The following is a 20,762-nucleotide window of genomic DNA, read 5'->3' on the forward strand; positions in this document are numbered from 1 at the left end:
AAAATGCAAAATGAGGCTGAGTGACAGATATTGTGAAGGAAATGAGCAAAATTAGAAGATTCTCAGTACTGAATCAAGTCTATTACTGCCATATCCTGATTTTGCCAACCCTCCTTCATAAGAGGTAAATATAATGGTACCTTTCTGAAGGGCTTTTAGCCACTGACTTCGACTTTCTTCATTTGATGCATAGACGTAGAGAAGGCCATCTTTATAAACAATCTGAAAAAAGAGAAAACTGGTACTAACAAATATTCTTATCCTGTGTTTTACCCTGTAGGGTTCTGTGTATTTGTTAGGTATGAGATTTCTCTGAGAAATACAGGTACTATAAAACATATACTAGCTTTGAAGGAGCTTACCAAAAATCTAGACCTTCCAGACCTTTTGACGTTTTTATTTTAAAAAGGTAATGTGATTATCTGATACAGACTATGTTAGTGATAATGTTTAGTCATACATTAAAAAAACCCCATAAATACAACATTGACAGCAGGAATACTGCAATTGAAGTCCAGGGATTTCAATCCAAACTCTGTCCTTAATAACTTCATGACCTAGGTACCTCCACAGAGTCCTATGTCGAATGTCTCATTATATGTGGAAATGGCTAAGACTTCTCTAAGGCTATGTCAAAGAAGCAAAAGTTCTGGCAGATTCTATTATTTTGGAGAAGAATGTAAGCTTCTTGAGGGCAGAGATTAGTTATCATTCATTTTTGAATACCCATTGCCTAACATTGTGCCTGGAATATTTCAGGTGATAAACACATACTGATTGATGGTTAGTTGCTTGAGAAAGTTCCAAGTATGGTCCCAGAAATTGTATCTATTTTCTGAAGATTAAATTAATTATTATTAAGAAACTATTCATTGATTAATTAATTTTATTGATTAATTAAATATATATTCAGCTTATTTATATTATATTTAATTTATTAATTTAATTAAATTCAATTAGTTATTAATAAATTATTAATTAATAATTAAACTCTCATTTCTAGTAGACAGGTGATTAATTCTCTTGGCATTGTAACCTATGGAATCAAGCAAAACGCAAAATGGTCCTCAGTGCTGAGTCCCTTTCCTACAACTATAGTGATAGTAACAGCCCAGTGGAGAAAAAGCAGTCAGAGGGTGCTATGAATCACATATTTTAGGCTATTTAGACATGAATTGTTGGCATTTAAATATGAGTTCCTTACCTAATGTCAACCATTTTGTATGTCAGAACCCCTTTTATAAGTGTGGTGAAATCCATGGATCCCTCTTTAGAAAAATATTTTTAAATACATAAAATAAAATACACAGGATTACAAAAGAAACCAATTATATTGAAATATAGTTATTAAAATATTTTAAAAACAAATTTATAGTCCATAGGTTTAGAGTCATAATGACCTTTAGTGTTTTCATTATAAATGAAACCAAAAGGAAGTTGAAGCTAAATAGAATGAGGGTTGTGAAGTTTTCCATGAAAAATAAAATTAAGGAATTGACTGAATTGGGAATTTCTGCACATTTAAAAGCAAGAAGAAGCACCATTTGTGAGGTACAACATAACCCTTCCAGCTTGAAAGTTTAGGATCACAAAGGAAAAGATGACTTCTCTAAAAGTAAAGAAATTTCTCCCATTTTAAATGTCTCATCATACTTTGCTTTGGACCTCTCCTTTGCACCTATTACATATACTTCTCCACCATACTTTACCTTTAGGAAATATTGAATATGTGTTTTTCACACTGAATTACAATCACAACACTGTTGCCCTGAGCTATAGCAGGGGTTCTTAAGCTAAAGTTCACAAACTCTCAAGAGGTTCATGGATATAGTTTCAGGAAGTCTATGAATTTAGGTTGGGGGGGGCAGGGGAAATCGCATCATTTTTTTTTGCTAACATTTAACTGAAATTTAGCCTTTCCTTCAATTATGAATGTAGGAAATTAAACATTATTCTGAGAAAAGACCCACGGATTTCACCAGATTGCCAAAGGGATCCTTGATGCCCAAAATGGTCAAGAATCTTAGAGTTATAGGATTAAAATTTCTCCATAGATTATATGCCAAGTGTTTTTGTTTACCTCACTCTAAATTTGCTTTCCCTTGTCAATAAATATTTAATAGTCAACTTTCTGGAGGAAGAAAAATGTACTCACAACACACTTTTAAGTTCAGTCTGAATTATTTACATTTTTTCCATCCTTTTCTTAAATTTAGATAATCAATAAAACATTAAATCAAATCCTAATTTGTAGTGTTTGATGATTTCTAGGTTATAAGTGCTCCTACTCAAAATGTAACAATCAGTTCTCATGAGCTGATTCAAGCTAGCTCAAACTCTTCCAACTTCCCTGCATAAGACTTCTGTTATTTCAGACTGTTTGCATAAGGGGATCATTGTAGAGACTGGGAGCCTCCCCAAAGCAGGCTTAGGCAAACTTGCATAAATGTTGAGATTCAAGAACGGACTGCTATGAGTGGTTGACTCTTGTTATTCCTATTTTTTTTTCATTCCTGGTGAAGTAAAGAAGCACAGGTAGCCCCAGAGGGTTCTCATTCCTCCTCCCTGTTTCATTTAGGAAAATGCCTTCTCACATTTGAACACAATCCTCAAAAAAACATCTTCTTGAGCCACTCCTTATTCCAGAAAACTTTACTTCAGAAGAATATGATCTCTCCATTAGATTTCATGCTTGACCTGATATTACCTGAAATGGATATTGTCTCTCCACAGGGGTTTGTTCTTCAAGATTCACTCTTTCAACACATCGAATTTTCTTAATATCAATTGATCCTTTCTTGCTGCCTCTTTTCTAAATACCAAAAAAAAAAAAATATGCAATATCTTGGTAAGATTTACCATTCATTATGTGCAAAGACTATAAAACCAAGAATTTTTTATTGTTATCATCTCAGTTTTTCATGGACTATTATGCAAGTTGATAAAATGACAGCTTTTTTAAAAGTTAAATAAAAATATGAAGACATAAGCTTGTCTTCTGTAGACCCACTGAAAGTAGCTTTTGGGCAACTCCAACAGCAGAAAGAATGACAAGTTTGACATGTAGTTAGTAATAGACAGTAATGGAAAAGAACAGAGGGGGTAGATAATTCAAATATGCATTATATTTGATTTTAGAATACATTTTAGACTTGCATTTGAATATGCATTTGTGTGTGTGTGTGTGTGACATTTTGAGAATTGTCTTCAAATAAAATAATACATGTTGAATAAGCTCACAAGGAGCAAGGAAATTGTTTAGTTTCCCTTTTCCTCTTCCCTTTGTATCCACTTTATGCTGGGAATTGAGCCTTCTGAACCTACAACTGCTCACTCTTAAAAGTTAAAAATAATTAAATAATTAATTAAATAAGCATTTTCGTCTAGGGCTACTTAGTTTCAAGAGAGTTTCAAAAGACTTCCCTGATGTGGGAAAAGCTGTAAAAATATATTATAAGACTTCAACATCAGTCACCAGTGAAGTAGCTAGTCAATTAAGTTGTTGACAATAGTTGAAAGAGAAAGAATTCTAGCTAAAGTTCTCAACTAAGTATCTAAACAGGCATCAATATGTTTAGAAATTTGAGTCCAGTAGTTAATCTACCCAAAAGTTCAAGAGTTAATGTGTATCACAGAATTATAATTCTCTCATCGTAACATCATTATATCTTAGTGGCTTTATCCTTTTAAATAATGAAAGAATAGCCAATATTATGATTAATTCTTTTAGTGACAAAAAATTGTTTTTTTTCCCCCTTGGGCCAAAATAAGAATTTCACAAGGGATCAATTATACTTGCAGTTTATGTTAGTTTCTTCCCAACTATTCTATAAATGAACCTAGAACAACAAAATTACAAATAAAACTTTCAGAAAGCATGTATTTTTCAACATAACATGCTCTTTGCACCAAGAGTCAAATATAGTTCTGAGAAGGAGAAATTAAACAAAATTTTAGAACCAGAGAATCATAGATCTAGCATTATAAGGGATCTCAAGAGTTTATCTTGTCTAACTTCCTCATTTTACTTCTGAAAAAGCTGAATTCCAGTGAGTTTATATGTTTTTCCAGTGTCTCACAGGTGCCAGTGACAAATTTAAAGCTACTCTAGAGCTAGAATTATTTCCACTGAATTATATATTACTTTAAAATTAACTTGAATTAAATTCATTTTGATCCTGAAAAATGGTAAGAGAATTTAAGATCATAGATTAAGAATTTTGACAGTCAACTCCGAAAATGAAACTTTAACTTAGCAGAAATAAAGTAAAAGCTTCCAAAAAAAAAAAAAACCTTAAAAAGATAGGCTTACCATTTTATCATAGTCGTAGTAGGAGAGGTTAGTTTTTGTCAGGACAAAAAGTCTTTCTTTGTAATTGTTTGGTGACATTTTCTTTTTCTGTTGTGACTTCTTTAGGAGAAGTTCTTCTAAGATGGGTTTTTTGTCCATCTCATCATCCTGAAGAAATATGAACTCATTTAAAACAGCATTTATTAAAATCTAGCCATGGTTTACTTTTATAGTATTTTTTCTCCCTATACATTTTTATCATCTGAAAATATTTTTATAAGAATCATTTAAATATTAAAATGCTAATATTTATTTTAGTTTCTAGTTTTTCTTGTGCTATAGGTCTGTGATTTCATAGGACTAGGAAACTCACAATGAAACAAATTCCTCTATCCATGCAGATCAACACTCATTCTCTCTCTCTCCTCTCTCATTCTTTCTTTGTCTCTCTCTTTATATAGATATATTATATGTAGATAAATATATATATATATATATATATACCAACACTTACATATATATACACATATGTACATACATTATATGGCAGCAAAGTGGCCAACTGGAAGAACTGAGTTCAAATTCAATCTCAGACACTCACTAACAGTGTGATCTGGGTAAGTCATTTAACCCTGTTAGTCTCAGTTTCCTCATCTGTAAAATGAGCTGGAAAAGAAAATGGCAAACTTTTCCAATATCTTTGTCAAGAAAATCCCAAATTGGGTTACAAAGAGTCAGATGTGATCAAAAAATTCAATAACAACAACAGCAAAAATCACACACATATACAAAAATTATTTACCTTCTTCACAATATTGGACAATTTCTACATAGAATATATCTGTATTAGTAGAGAAACAACAATCTCTGTGGCATTTAATTTTTAATTCATACAAATAAATATATTGTTAGATATTAAATCACATAGAATCGAGTGGAACTTGGTAGTTATCTAGTCCAATCCAAACCTTCAAAGAAAGTCACCCTTCTCCTAAATGATAAATTAAGGTCTCCATGGAGGTGGAAATCATTAACCACTGAGGCAGTCCATTCTTTTTGGGATAATTCTGACTATTGAACCTTATTGTTAAATAATAAGATTTTGCCAATAATGTGTAAGTGTTCAATAATTTAATCTGAATTATCCAGTCAATGACTGGATATAAATTATTTGATCTATCATCAGTTATCTGAATATTTTGACCAAAAATAACACAATACTTTGGTTTTGCAAACGTGACCTCATTCTTGCTTACATGAACTTACATGAACTTGCTTACATGAACTTACATGAATTTTTATGTTAATATTTCCTCTTACCTTATTTTAAGATTCCTTAGAAAGAATTAAGTGCATAAAACATGCACATTTTGAATTTGAAGCCCAAACTAGCATCAAATTAAATAATTTGTGTGAAAAGTACAAAATGTCATACAAAAGCAAAAGATTAATAAGAAAAATTGTCACGACTCAAGAAAATTCCATGTTTTTATAAACTTCAGTCATAACAGTTTAATATATTTGAATTTAGACCCAAGTTTTCATGCCATGGTCCTTTCTAGCAGTCTGGGGAAGTCTATGAGCCCTTCCTCAGAATAGTTGTTTTAAATGCATAAAATAAGATATACAAGATTTCAAAGGAAAAAAATTTACAATGAAATACACTCATGAAGTTTTTTAAAAAAATAAATAAACCAAATTCACAGACACCAAATTAAGAATTCTTGATCTAGAGTATAAAGCATTAATTTTTTAAGTGTTCCTGTAAAGCAAATTTTCCTATTCTCTTGTTTGATCAAATTTTATAGCTGAGAAGTTAAATAATTCAGATTATTCTATCAATCAAGACTGATTCAGGGAAGATAGGAACTTAAAAAATTCTGACACCAAGTAATCAGTCTAGATAAAGTATGAAGTAATGAATAATAGGCACACTTTCTCATTTTCTCCACTTTGCTTTAACAATCAAAGAATAGTAATACTTTGGTATCTCTAAGTAATCTCTAGACTCTTGAAGATGTGGAAGCTCTTACCTTACTCATGATTATCCTTATGAGGGAGGAAGTGTGAGGCTAGTCCTTAGCCTTAATTTGTAAGCTTTAAAGAAAGAGTCCTGGTCAATAATCTGTTACTTCTCTTTCTACTGGGTCAGGAACATGGATTGGAAGGAACACATTTGAATTTTGCTTATCACCCAAATCAGGAAGCAGGCACATTGTTCTACCCAGGGCTAAGAGCAGGAGGGGGGAAAATGGGTCACTGGCTAGGTCCCAAATATAAAGAGCTTACATATTACTGGCATAAGCAGAGTTAAGTAGTGACTAGGACTGGGCAGTAGAGGAGAACTAAAAAATTCAGTCTTCTAGGGGTTTAAGAATATGTAAATTCAGTTATGATTCTCCCTCTTTAACTGGACTAACAAAAATAGTTGATATTTTACATGATCCTTTAAAGTTGGCAAAACACTTTGCATACATCATTATGGTTGAATTTCACAAAATACTGTAAAATAAATATTTAAAAACATTTTTAAAAACATTTAAAAATAAAAATATTAATAACTCCCTTTTACCGATTTAGGAAACCAAGACTCAGAAAAGGTTGCTTATAGTCATATGAGTAATAAATCAATTACCCAACAAGCATTGAATTATGCATTATATGCTAGTCATTAGTTTAGGCAAAGGCAATATAAAGACAAAAATCAAACAGTGCCTCCCCTTGGGGAGTTTATAGTCCATCGAGAAAACATTATGTACAAGTATAAATTTATATGAAATAAATCTAAAGTAATTTGGCTAGGGAAAGGAAGGAAATGGGAGTCAGTCAAGATTTCACGTACTGGAAGGCACTTGAAATGAGTTTTGAAAGAATCCAGAGAATATGAAAGTAATAAAGAAGAAATAAATTACAAGCAAAGGCATAGAGATGAAGGATGGCTTGTATGTGAAGAACAAGATCATTTTGACTAGAACATCGACTAGTATGAGGAGGGAAGGGGATGTAATATATTAAAAAAAGTAGAATGGAATTGGTTTGTGAAGGGTTTTACAAGACAAACAAAATATGTTTTTGATTCCAGAGGTAATAGGGAGCCACTGGAGTTAATTGAGCAAGGAAGCAACCTAAACTTAAGGAAGATTACTTTGGCAATTTTGTAGAGGACGGATTGGTGAGGGAAGAATTTTGACTATTATGAAAGCTATTGTAATAGTGCAAGTGAGAAGTGATGAAGATCAGTTAGGAAAGGGATCTTATGCCTAAAATAAAGGAATAGAAATAGCAGATGATATGAAGGTATGGGAGAATAAAGAGTAGAGAATAATTTTGAGATTGAGAACTTAGATGGTTAGAAGGTTAGTAGTAACTTCAATAGCAATAAGTAAATTCAGAAAATTAAGTTTAGGGGAAAATATTTTGAGTTGCCAACAGTATACATCTCAAAATATCTAGTAGATAGTTGATGATGTGGAACAGCAGAGTCAGGTGTCAGTCTAAGCATTTCAAACAGTGATTGAAAGGCACCTTATCTAAGGTCACACAGTAAGTCCAAGAATGGATTTGAATTTAGGCCTCCCTGAATCCAAGTCCAGCACCCTATCAGTTGTGCCACCTAGCTGAATGACATTCTGATATCAAGTAGTAATTTGTGACCTGGATAAGACTTAATGATTTTTCATAATTGGAGATTGGGATTGCTTGGGGGGAAGGGAGGAATTACTTGTATAGTCCATAACAACAATAACCACTAACATTTATATAGCACTTATTTTGTGCTAAGCACATTTTACAATTATTATTTCAATTTATCATTCCCAATTTACAAATGAGGAAACTGAATTGAAGAAGTTAAGTGATTTTCCCAGGGTCATACAATTAATAAGGGTCTGAGGTCATATATGAACTCAGATCTTCTTAATTTCAAGAAGAATTATATTCTTTTGAACCTATCTTCTTCTCTCTCCATTCCTTAAACACTAAATCACAGGCCTGCTTTGAAACTCTTTTAAATACCTTATTTTTTTACTAATAAATACCTTTTGTTTTATGAATTTTCTCCTCTATCTCTCTCCTACAATTTCCAGAGAGCAAAATATTTTTACAGGCATTCTGTTCATGTGTCATGGATCCCTTTGACAATCTAGTGGAACCAATATATCTCTTCTTAGAATAATGTTTTTACATAATTGAAAGAAATGTTATATATACTTCAGTTAGAAATTAGTGAAAATATACATGGAACCCAATTAAGAATTCCTATTTTTATCACAAATACATTTTTAAGAAAAAGAATCAACAAAACTGATCAATACATAAAAAACAATTTGTTCAATATTCCTATTTCAATAAATCAGCATCATTGCAAAGGGGTCAGAGGACTTTTATTTCTTCTTTGAGTTTTGGCTTATTCTTTGTAATTTTGCAAGCTTCATTTGTAAATGGTTGTTGTTGCTTCTCTTTCCTTTTACATGTAATTATTTTGATTAGTGTTTTCTTGATTCTGATTCAAACTTTCCTTCAATTCATATAAGTCTTTCCATTCTTCTCAGTATCCATCATGTCCATCATGTTGTCATTTCCTTTGTTTTTAGGTTTTTTGCAAGGCAATTGGATCAAGTGGCTTGCCCAAGGCCACACAGCTAGGTAATTACAAAGTGTCTGAGGTCGCATTTGAACTCAGGTCCTCCTGACTCCAGGGCTGGTGCTCTATCCACTGCGCCACCTAGCTGCTCCATGTTGTCATTTCTTAGAGCAGAGTAATACTCTATTACATTTACGTACCATTTGTTTAGCCATTCCCCAAGTGATGAGCATATATTGTGTTTCCAGTTCTTTGTTACTATAAAATAAATTTGCTACTCTAAAACATAAAATTGCCATACATACTTTGGTGCTTATTTTTTTATTTTTAAGTTATGAAATAAAACTAGAATTTCCAGGACTCAGCAGAATTTAAAAAAAGTGTTTGTATATGAAACTACAAATCTATTATGTACAGTTTGTTATTTCTTTTAAATATATAATAATCATGTAAATTTTTCTTTTTTCTTCCTTCTCCTCCCTCTATACATAAATATGTACATTTATACACACATTGTAAAATAATTCTACACATACTTCTATTTATCAATTCCTTCTCTGAATGTAGATAATTTTTTTCTTCATATATCCTTTGAAGTTTATTTATTATTAGGTATTTATAATAGTCAAAATGACGTAGTTGCTCGAAATTGCCCTTAAAATAATATTACTATTACTATACACATTGTTCTCTTTTTGGTGGAACTGTGAACTGATCCAAACATTAGTATAACAATTTAGTTTCATGTCCTAACTGCCTGTAGTTTGACCCAGCACTACCTCAGTTAGTTCTATATCTAAAGTTGATAAGGGAAAGAAGAAAAGAATTATATGTTCTAAAATCTTTATAGCAAACAAATAACTGAAAATCGTGGGGATGCATGTCAATTGGGAAATGACTGAACAAGTTGTGTTATATGATTATGATGGAATACTATTGTGCTATAAAAATGATAAACTCATTAATTTTAGAAAAACATAGAGAGACTTGCATGAAATAATGAAGAATAAAATGAACAGAAGCAAGAAAATGTTACATACAGTAATACCAATAGTAGTTTAAGAATTTGTGGACCCCTTGAGGTAAGTGCTTGGAATGTAATCTCTGTGTGTGTGTACATTGAAGGGTGTGTACATTTTAGTGAAATCTAATTTTCTATCAATAGTGATAGTAACATGAACCAGTTGATAAGAAATCCCCTCTCCCTGCTACACTCAACCATAAAAATAGAGAGACTCCTCACATGTTTACTCCATAAATCTTGCTGAATTGTGATTTGCTATCTTGATCTTCAATGAGATCAGAAACTCCACTCTATGGCCAACAAATTGCCTTTCAGAATGGCAATAAGAAAAGTAGTTGGCCCTCTACATTATCATCTCTGTATGAATCAAATTTGCCTTCCAAATATCCAGAGCAAATTTATTTCCAAAGGGTTGTGAAACCATGAAAGAGTCAAGAATTTGGGAAGCAAAATAGAGGGAGTGAGCAGTTAAATAGATAAAATATATTTTCTCTGAAGGTGTTGAAGAACTATAGTCACATGATATATAATAGAAAAATGTCTTACTGATGACTGATTTAGGGAACTTATGTCAATGCATAAGCAAAATCAATTCTTCAGGAAGGGACAATCTCATAAAGGCCGTGGCATATTTGAAGAAAAAATATTCTTTTAGTTAAATGTCCTAAAGTCTTTCTGCAATGCAACCCCCCCCCCCATACACAGTGAAGTTCAAAACATGTTGACTCCACCATAGAGTCTGTCCAAGGGGGTTTTTCCCAGCTAGATGGTGGCTTGGTGGTTAGAAAACTCAGCCTCAAGACAGGAAGATCTGCGTTGAAAGAAAGAAAGAAAGAAAGAAAGAAGGAAGGAAGGAAGGAAGGAAGGAAGGAAGGAAGGAAGAAAAAAAGAAAGAAAGAAAGAAAGAAAGAAAGATAGATAGATAGAAAGAAAGAAAGAAAGAAGGAAGGAAAGAAAGAGAGAGAAAAGAAAAGAAAAGAAAAGAAAAACCCAATAGCTCATGTCTAGTGATAGTCTGTTGCAAAATAGTACTAAATCCAAAAATGGTTCCTTCTAGCAGCTCTCCTGAACTCTAAATCTAAAAATTCTTTGATCTTTCCACTATTAAAAGGCATAATCTTTAGGAAGAGTAACTCTTTAAACTGTTAATTGTTATTTGCACATTTAAAATGAGACTACTCTCTGAGAGCAGGCTTTAATAGAGAAAAGGTACAAAGAATAAAAGAGCCACATATACACTGGTCATTTCTGTATTCAGGAAAGGCAGAAGATGAAACAGGAAGCAGAGGTCACTAGAATATGATATCTACCTCCTTCAGAATTTTATCAAGGGGTATTTCTTCTTACTATGGACATTACTAAAAGATTGAGCAAAAATGAAATAGAAACTACAAATAAAACAAGTAGAATGAAAGAGAAGAAAATAAACATTTATATAGCTCTGTGCTAAGCACTTTACAGTTATTATCTCATTTGATCCTCACAAACAACCTTAGGAAGTAAATACTATCATTAATCCTATATTACAGATTAGGAAACTGAGGCAAACAGAGGTGGTGACTTGCTCAAAGTCACACAGTTAATAAATATTTAAGGCCAGCTTGAAGTTAGGTGACCTACTTCTATCTTCTGTGCCACTTAAAACATAATTACAATAAAAAACAATTCAAAAACAGAATTTTGAATGGGATGGTATCATTGTTCAAAACGCTTTTTAATTTAAATCTGAGGAAACTGAGAAGGATCCTGGAAGCAGGATGAGGAGAATAGGGAGGGTCTGAACCAGAGTAGATATTGCCTGAAAGTCACAGGAAGAAGCAGAGTACAAGTTAGTTTTCTATTTTAACAAAATATTCTTGGTAATTAGATGCTAACTTCAGTTTTTCTACTTTCTGAAGGGGTTAGAGTAATCTCAAGGCCTTTTACCTCAATACCCTGGAGCAAAGTCTTGATTTTCTTGCCTTACCTATGACTTTAGTTCTAAACTTAGAGCTCTTTCCACTAAATTATACTTATCATTCAGACCATCCAATGAAAACAATACATTGATGAGAAAGATCTGAGTTCAAATCCAAACTCAGATACTTATTGAGAGACCCTGGGCAAGTCAATCTCTGTATGTCAGTTTCCTCTTTTATAAATAGGAATAATAGTAGCACTTACCTCTCAGGATGAGGATGAAATAAGATAATCATCATTAAAGTGCTTTACAACTTTAGAGCACTCTATAAATAAACACTATCATTTTTTATAAAGAAGGCTCTTAAGGGGCAGCTAGGTGGCACAGAGGGGCAGCTAGGTGGTACAATGGATAGAGCACTGGCCTTGGAGTCAGGAGTTCCTGAGTTCAAATCTGGCCTCAGACACTTAATAATTACCTAGCTGTGTGGCCTTGGGCAAGCCACTTAACCCCACTGCCTTGCAAAAAAAAAAAAAAGTAAAATAAGAAGGCTCTTAAAAATTCCCAGAAGAGGTTCATAGGCTTTACCATTCTGTCAAAGAGATCCATCACAAACACACACACACACACACACACACATACACAAATATGAACAATGCCTGTTTAATGCCTTGTACTTTCAGGTATATTTGCATTATAAACAGAGGTCTGACAAGGAAAAGAATTCCAAGGAAGGATTCAGAACCAGTTTGTTTTTTTCCCTGACTTCAAATCAATGCCATTTACCCTGTATTGTGCCATGTGACTGGTTCTCTCTCATAACCACTGTCTTTTTTCCTTTCTCCCTTCTCACCAAAACCAAATATTTTTTAAAAATCCTCAAGCACATCGAATAACAAACCACATACATGCACAAAAGTCAGCATTAAAAAAAAAAAAACAAACACCCATCAATTTGTACAATTACAATCTAACAAAAACGAAGGTGAACAGAAGTTAAATGACTTGCCCAATCACACTGCTAAGATCTGAGGCCAGATTCAAACTCAGGTTTTTCTGATGGAAAAATAAGGAGACAGTTAATGAAATCTGTTTTCTTTCAGAAACTGATAGAAGGTATAAATTGGAAGAAGGAAAAAACAACCTTAAGAACAACCAATAGAACAAAAGAGAAAAAAGAAAGCAAATCCCAAATATAGCTGTTGGTAGACCAACAGCTTTAGGCCAGTACAAATCCTACTAAGTTCCTGTGTAAAGGATAATTCATTGCTACCAATCTCTACTACATACCATTTCTGTTTGTTCCATTTGATTGGGATTCAATTCAATCAGAATAATCTGATAACTGCTGAAAGAAAATAAGCTGTAATCACCGTTGTCATGCCCCAGCTGGCTTTCTCATCTTTTTTTGACTGACAAGCCTGAAATGACCACATTACTCAGTTGCCCCAAGTGAATATTGTTCTACAGGACTTTACACAATCCTACAGGAAACCACATTCAAACTTGACTAATGCTTGCTGGTTTGATTGACCTCAACAAAAATAGAGGTAAAAACATTTTATAAAGACTCCAATTTAGAGAGGTAATGGTTAGAACTGTTTGAGAGGTAGTAGGACTCTGAATAAAATTCAAAAATCCTGCCTTTGTTTATATAGCATTTCTATGAAAAGAATAATAAAATATAATAGGCAAAAAGTTCCTTTCTGACATGGAAGTCTCCCATATGAGTCAGGAAGCAGTTAGGTAAGACCAAAGAACACAGAGAATTAGTAATAAGTGTTAACTTAAGACTTGGACCAATTTAGGCTTGAGAATACAATAGAGATAATGGCTTTTGTTGCTGGTTAGTAATTTCAGTCATGTCTGATTCTTAATTGATCCCATTTGTGATCTTCTTGGCAAGGATACTAGATGCCATTTCCTCCTCCAGCTAATTTTACAGATAAATAAATTGTGGCAAACAGGTTAAGAGACTTACTCAGGGTCACACAGATAGTAAGGGTCTGTGGTCAGAATTCAGGAAGATGAGTCTTTCTAACTTCAGGCCTGGCACTCTATTCACTGTACCATCTAGTTGTCCATATAAGAAATGCATATTTGTAACTTGAAGCATTGAACAATGCAACTGGGGACATCCCTTTCTCCAGTTTATGTTAAATACCAACATTATAAGGTATATCTTTGAGTGGTTGGGTGATCAGGAATCATTATTACAGCTGTTTTCTTTGGTTATCTTATAACTTCTTTTTGAGTTTGTTGACTCTAGACCTATGATTTCATCAGTGAAGGGACTTCCTCTATCAAGCACTGTGTCTGTTAACTTATAGTCTTAGGGAGTTAATCTAGGGCTCTGAGTAACTTGCTCAGAATCCTACAGCCAGTATCTCTCAGGGGAGGGTTTTGAAACCCCCGTTATAGTGGTTTAGATGTCAGCTCCCTTCATACTATAATACCATGCTGCCTATAGTTTTTTTAGAGTTCAATGTTTTGATGACCTAAGTAAAAAATCATCCAAATTGACACAACACATAAAACCTTTTGGGGACAGGGAGAAGCAGCCAAGTAAAGTAATAGTTCATTTTGTATAAGTTGCAATCCTATGTTAAGCAGCTAGTTACTTAACCTTTTTTTCATTCCAACAAATCTAGATTTGTAGCATCAGAACTACATTATAAACAAAAATTCCAAGTGTCATTGTTGACACAATTCTGGATTCCAATCAATACTTGCGATAAATCAAAGAAATTCCTCAAAAATGTATCAGACATTAAATTGTACTTAGTGCTAGAGGAGAAAGAAAATTTAAAAAAGGCAAAGCTTAATATCTAGAAGGCAGATATATATTTCTATATATGTGCATGTGTGGTGATACTATATAATATGCATGTGTATTCTTATACATATGTATACACTTGAATGCATTTATATAGTCTACATTGATATTTTACAAATATGTCATATCTATCTTCTTTGCCTTTATTATACAACATATTATATTTTTTATATGTATATATAACATTTTCTCTATAACCTAATATGTGTGTAAATGTGTACAACGTCTTATGAATAAATATTTACATGTTTAATGTAGTGATAAGAGTTCCAAATTTGGATCTCTACTTACATCCTGGGTGATTTTGGGCAAGACATTTAACTTCAGGATTCTTGACCATAATACAAAGGGTTTGGACTGACTGATTAATGCTTTGAGAGGATAAGTAAGAATCTCATATGTGAAATACATTTGAAGCAGTCTTTTAAGAATGAATAGGGCAGCTAGGAGGCAAAGTGGATAAAATATTGGCCTAGAGTTAGACTCTTCCTCCTGAGTTCAAATCTGGCCTCAGATACTTATTAGCTGTATGAACAGGATCAAATCCCTTAAGCCTGCTTGTCTCAGTTTTCCCCATCTGTAAAATGATCTGGAGAAGAAAATGACAAACCACTTCAATATCCTTGCCAAGAAAACCCCAAATTAATTCACAAAGAGTCAGAGATGACTGAAAAAAATGACTTCAAGAATAAGAATTTTACCTATTACACTCATCATATAATATATATACATATATTATATATAATATTAGCTAACATTTACATAGTACTTATATTTGCCAGTCACTGTGCAGAGTGTTTTACAATTATTATCTCATTTAGGAATAACCCTGCAAGGCAGGTGCAATTATTCCTACCTTACATCTAGAAAAACTAAGGTGAACAAAAGTTAAATGACTTTCCCAATAACACAGCTAAAACCTGAGGCTAGATTCAAATTCAGGCTTTTCTGATGCCAGGCACTCTAACTTGCATATTGTTTTGTATTGTATTGGGCTATAGTTATCTTTATTTTAAAAATCTACTTTATTGATAGTGTTAATTTTATACCATCTTTTTTTTTAGGTTTTTTTTTTTTTGCAAGGCAAATGCGGCTAAGTGGCTTGCCCAAGGCCACACAGCTAGGTAATTATTAAGTGTCTGAGACTGGATTTGAACCCAGGTACTCCTGACTCCAAGGCTGGTACTTTATCTACTACACCACCTAGCCGCCCCAATTTTATACCATATTTATTTCAAAATATTCTGCTTTTTCCATCCAACATAGCAAACCTCTTGTCAAAAAGAATAAAAAAGAAAGATATTTTTAAAAGCAGTTCAGCAAAACTGATCAATACACTAATCTTGGTAGCATATTTAGTATTCCACACCATAGCCCCCACTTCTACAAAGAAGGAAGATTGTTGTATATTTTCAACTATACTCCAAGGCCAATAACTTTTTGCTTCTATTCAGTTTTTTTTATTATGAATGCATCAAACATCAGTATTTTGATGAATAAGAACAGAAAAGTGGACTGAAAGCCACAAATTTCTCATATATATATATATATATATATATATATATATATATATATATATATATATAATTCATGTACATATGTATTTATACATACATACATATAAATAAATTTAATACTATAATAACAAAACTAGCCTGCTTATCTGTGTCCCACTTTTGAACTTCTTTCTATTTTCTTCTTTATATTTTCAAAATATTTCTTTGGTATTCATATCTTTTCTCTTTTTTTTTCATCAATATCATTACTTACCAATTTCTACCTACTCCCTAATAGATCTCCTTTTAACAATTTGTATTAATCAAAACAAATCAATTCCTTTACTTATCTGAAAATGTCTAGCTAATTCTTCACCTCTAGGCCATCACTAACTTATTATATAAGGCAGAATGCTAATTGCTACACAAATATTTTGGTTATCACAATAAACCAGAAAACTGGATGCTATTATTATTCTCATTTTAGAATTGAGGAAACCAGGGTAACCAGAGATAAGATAACTTGCCCAGGATCACATAACCAGGAAGTGTCTGGCTGGATTTTAATTCAGATCTTCTTGTCTCCAAGTCAAGCAGTTTTTTTATTGCCCACCTAGCTGTCTAGTGTAACTGTCTCCTCACAACCCTACCAATATTGAGAGTTCTTTTGTTCTCTCTCCTAATTTTCAGAGTCTATTGAAACCTTAGAGTTGTTTTTATTTTTCATTTCTCTTATTATTAGTGATTTGGAGCATTAGTTTTGTAGTTGTTAATATTTACAGTACTCCCCTCTCCATTTTTTTAACAACCTTATTTAAAGTTTTGAGTTCCAAATTTTATTCTTTCCTCCCCTTCCCCCTTTCCCTTCCCTGAGATAGTAAACAACCAAATATTGGTTGGCAAATATCTATAACATTTCCATCTTAGTCATTTTGTACAAAAAGACTAGAATAAAAGAAAAAGAATGAAAGAAAGTGAAAAATAGTATGCAGACTATATCAGTTATTTCTCTCAAGACAGATAATATGCTTCATCATAAGTCTTTTGGTATTATATTGGATCATTGTATTGCTGAAAATATTTAAGTAATTCACAGTTCTTCACTGAACAGTCTTGCTTTTACTGTGTACAATGTTCTAATTCTGTTCACTTTACTATGCATCAGTTCATGTAAGCCTTTCCAGGTTTTTCTGAAATCATCCCACTTGTCATTTCTTATAGCACAATAATATTTGATCACAATCATACACTACTTCATGTTTAGCCATTCCCTAATTGATGGGCATCCCTTTGATTTTCAATTCTTAGCCACTACAAAGAGCTGCTATAATTATTTTTGTACAAATAAGTCCTTTGCCCTTTTTGTTTTTGGATGTCTTTAGGATCTAGACCTAGCAGTGATACTGCTGGATCAAAGTATAACACAGTTTTATAACATTTTGGCATAGTTCCAAATTTCTATCCAGTTCATAATTCCACCAACATTAGTGTCCTAGTTTTCCCTCATTTTTTCCAATATCTAAGTCTGCAATATTTTTTGGGAATCATTTATTCATATCCTTTGACTTATCTATTGTAGAATGACTTATTTTGGCAAAGCAATAGGGTTGTGACTTGCCCAAGGTCACACAGCTAAGAAATTATTAATTATCTGAGGTTCAATTTGAACTCAGTTCTTCCTGACCCCAGGGCCAGTGCTCTATCCATTGATGCCAACTAGCTACCCTAGGATTCCAAACTCTTGTTTGAGAAATTTGATACACAATTTTTTTTGATATTCCATTCTCATACTGGATACATTGTTTGTGCAGAAGCTCTTGAGTTCAATGTAATAAAAGTTATCCACTTAATCTTTTATTATTATTATTATTATTATTGCAAGGCAATGGGATTAAGTGACTTGCCCAAGGTCATATAGCTGAGTAATTATTGAATCTGAGGTTGGATTTGAACTCAGGTCCTATTGACTCCAGGGCCAGTGCATCACCTAGCTACCCCTCCACTTTATCCTTTTTTTTTAAAGGTTTTTTGCAAGGCAATGGGGTTAAGTGGCTTGCCCAAGGCTGCACAGCTAGGTAATTATTAAGGGTCTGAGACCGGATTTGAACTCAGGTACTCTTCACTCCAGATCTCGTGCTCTATCCACTGCTCTACCTAGCCGCCCTCTACTTTATCTTTCATATTTGCCTCTATTCTTTGTTTAAGAATTTTACTGAGAGCTGTGAGAGGTATATGATGTTTTACTTCTAATTTTTTTCTGCTATGATTTGTAAAATTAAAGATGTATTCATTTGGAATTTCATTTATAAATGGTGTAAAGTATTGATATAAGCATAATTTATGATAGACTTTTGTGGAGACTAAGGTCTTATATTTGAATTAGGGAAAATATTAACCATAAAGGTACAAACTAGGACCAGGCTAGGGCATTTGGTAGACTGTAAGAGTGGATGTTGTGCTGTGACAATTAAAAAAAATGAATATGACTTTATATTTTGATTAAGAGATAATAGTGCTGTGAAGGTAGCCCTTCTTAGGAGGGATGTTGACAAAATGAAGCATGATTAAATGAGTGTAGCCAAGAAAAGTACAAGATAAGAAAATATGGAGAGCTTGCAACCTGCATTGACAGAAGCAGCTTCTTTACAAGTGAAATTATGGATATACCAAATTGTTCATATCTCAGTCAGTATCCAGAACAATTCATTTCTAGGCAGAGCGAAAAGCTTGAGACCAATGACTCCAAGGAGGTTTGAGTATTATCACTTGGTTCATTTCCTCTCATTATGACTCCTCTCCACAGAGAGGTAATATTCTTACATTTCCTTGGAAACAGGTAATGAGATGGAAAGAGCCCTGAAATCCTGGAGTCAGAAAACCTGGGTTCTTTGTATACTTAGCACCTGGTATATGAAAAGCATGTAAACACATGTTGATTGATTAAAAAAAAAATCTGAACCTCAATTTTCTCAGTTGAAAAATAAGGATAATCATACTTATAACCACTAACCTTTACAGAATTGTGAGGGATGCTTTTGAACTTTCTCTTTAAGATATAATTTCAAACACACAAACAAGTTTCAAGTAAAGGACCAGAGACATACTGCTGTTTGAGGACCAATTGATTGGTCAGCCTATGTTGTTTAGAACAGGAAGAGTTGCATTCATCCTCAAATACTTGTTAGCTGTGTGACTTAGGGAAAATCACTTAAACCTTGCTTCAGTTTTCTGAAAATGGGAATAATCAATGCTTCCTTTGAAGGGTTATTTTGAAACTATATAAATATGAGTTCCTTTTCCAGTCCTTGCCCATTTAGGAGTGGTGCTGCTCTTTTTCTGTAGGTGATGAATGTGAATTTTAAAAAGAGATATAAATATGATTGAGTAACAGTGACTTTGCACTTTACAACATTACCTCATATAAATTTCATAAGGGCCTTGTGAGGTAGATACTTTGGTATTTCCAATTTAAAGATTAAGAAATTAGTTTCACTTTACCATTTGCAATACTAATGATATTGCAAGCATAATACACCAATGCCATTGTCTAGCAATCTTAACTAGTTTAAAGGAATTTTCTACTGAAAATCTCATTTATTTCTCATAACAGCTATATATGACACTTGGCATTGTAGGTATAGTTCTGGGCCTAAAGTTAGGAAGTCTTAGGTTCAGAACTGGTATATCTGATGCTTCCCAGCTATGCAACCCACTTAATAAACATTTCTTAAGAGTTTATTATTAAGAGCACAGTCGGGGCAGCTAGGTGGAGCAGTGGATAGAGCCCCAGCCCTGGAGTCAGGAGTACCTGAGTTCAAATGCAGCCTCAGACACTTAACTGTGTCTTAGCTGTGTGGCCTCTATAGCAAGCCACTTAACCCCATTTGTCTTGCAAAAAAAAAACTAAAAAAAAAAGAGCACAGTCAGGTTCTGTGCTATGTTCTAGGGAAACAAAAGCAAAAAAAAAAAAAAGAGGTAAAAGACAGTTTGTGCTTCCAACAAGCAAAGAAATATATGCAAAACAAGTTATATATAGGAAACAGGATATAATTACCAGAGGAAAGGCATTAGAATTAAGAAGTGTTGGGAGAGGTTTCCTGTAGAAGGTTGGATTTTCAGCTAAGACTTTGCATAAATTCCATGAATCTCAGGCAACTCTCTAGGATCAATTTAGGCTTAAGGCATAGGTTATAGGGCAGCTAGGTGTCACAATGAATAGAGTCTGAACCTGGGGTCGGAAAAACTCATCTTCCTGAGGTCAAAAGCTGGCCTTAGAGACTTACTAGGTAGGTGTGTGACCCTGGGCAAGTCACTTAACACTTTTGCCTTAGTAAAATGATCTGCAGAAGGAAATGGCAAACAGTATCTTTTCGAAGGAAAACGTCAAATAGGAGTCACCAAAGTTGGACACGACTGAAATGACTGAACAACAAAAACTTAGGTTACAATCTGCTTGGGTAGAAGGGGGTTTCCGTCAGTTGAGCCCACTAGATGATCAGATCTCAAAACCTATTATTCCCGACTGGGTTCTATAAAGTAGGTAGGGTTTCTGGACCACAGTGAAGTTAAATGACATCACCTCTAGGATTTTGCTCTTAGAGGGCCTAGCCCAGTCCACTTATTTTACAACTGA

General features: G+C 33.3%; 1 protein-coding gene across 3 annotated transcripts in view; it reads right to left on the minus strand.

Moving 5' to 3' along the window:
• BMX (BMX non-receptor tyrosine kinase) overlaps positions 1 to 13,192 on the minus strand; it is a 71,890-nt gene extending 58,698 nt beyond the window's left edge. Inside the window, exons 1-4 of one of the 3 annotated variants that reach the window (XM_074192398.1) lie at positions 13,088 to 13,192; positions 4,313 to 4,459; positions 2,708 to 2,812; positions 141 to 222 (exon numbers count right to left, since the gene is read on the minus strand). In XM_074192398.1, coding sequence (XP_074048499.1) covers positions 141 to 222; positions 2,708 to 2,812; positions 4,313 to 4,459; positions 13,088 to 13,105 — 352 coding nt within the window. In that variant the 5' untranslated portion in view covers positions 13,106 to 13,192. Of the gene's footprint in view, positions 1 to 140; positions 223 to 2,707; positions 2,813 to 4,312; positions 4,460 to 6,324; positions 6,586 to 13,087 lie in introns of those variants that run through there. The other 2 variants (XM_074192397.1, XM_074192396.1) reach the window with 2 other exon arrangements.
• Between the last annotated feature and the right edge of the window lie 7,570 nt (positions 13,193 to 20,762).

The sequence above is a fragment of the Macrotis lagotis genome, chromosome 6 (genome assembly GCF_037893015.1).
Source record: "Macrotis lagotis isolate mMagLag1 chromosome 6, bilby.v1.9.chrom.fasta, whole genome shotgun sequence".
In the NCBI taxonomy this organism is placed as follows: Eukaryota; Metazoa; Chordata; class Mammalia; order Peramelemorphia; family Peramelidae; genus Macrotis; species Macrotis lagotis.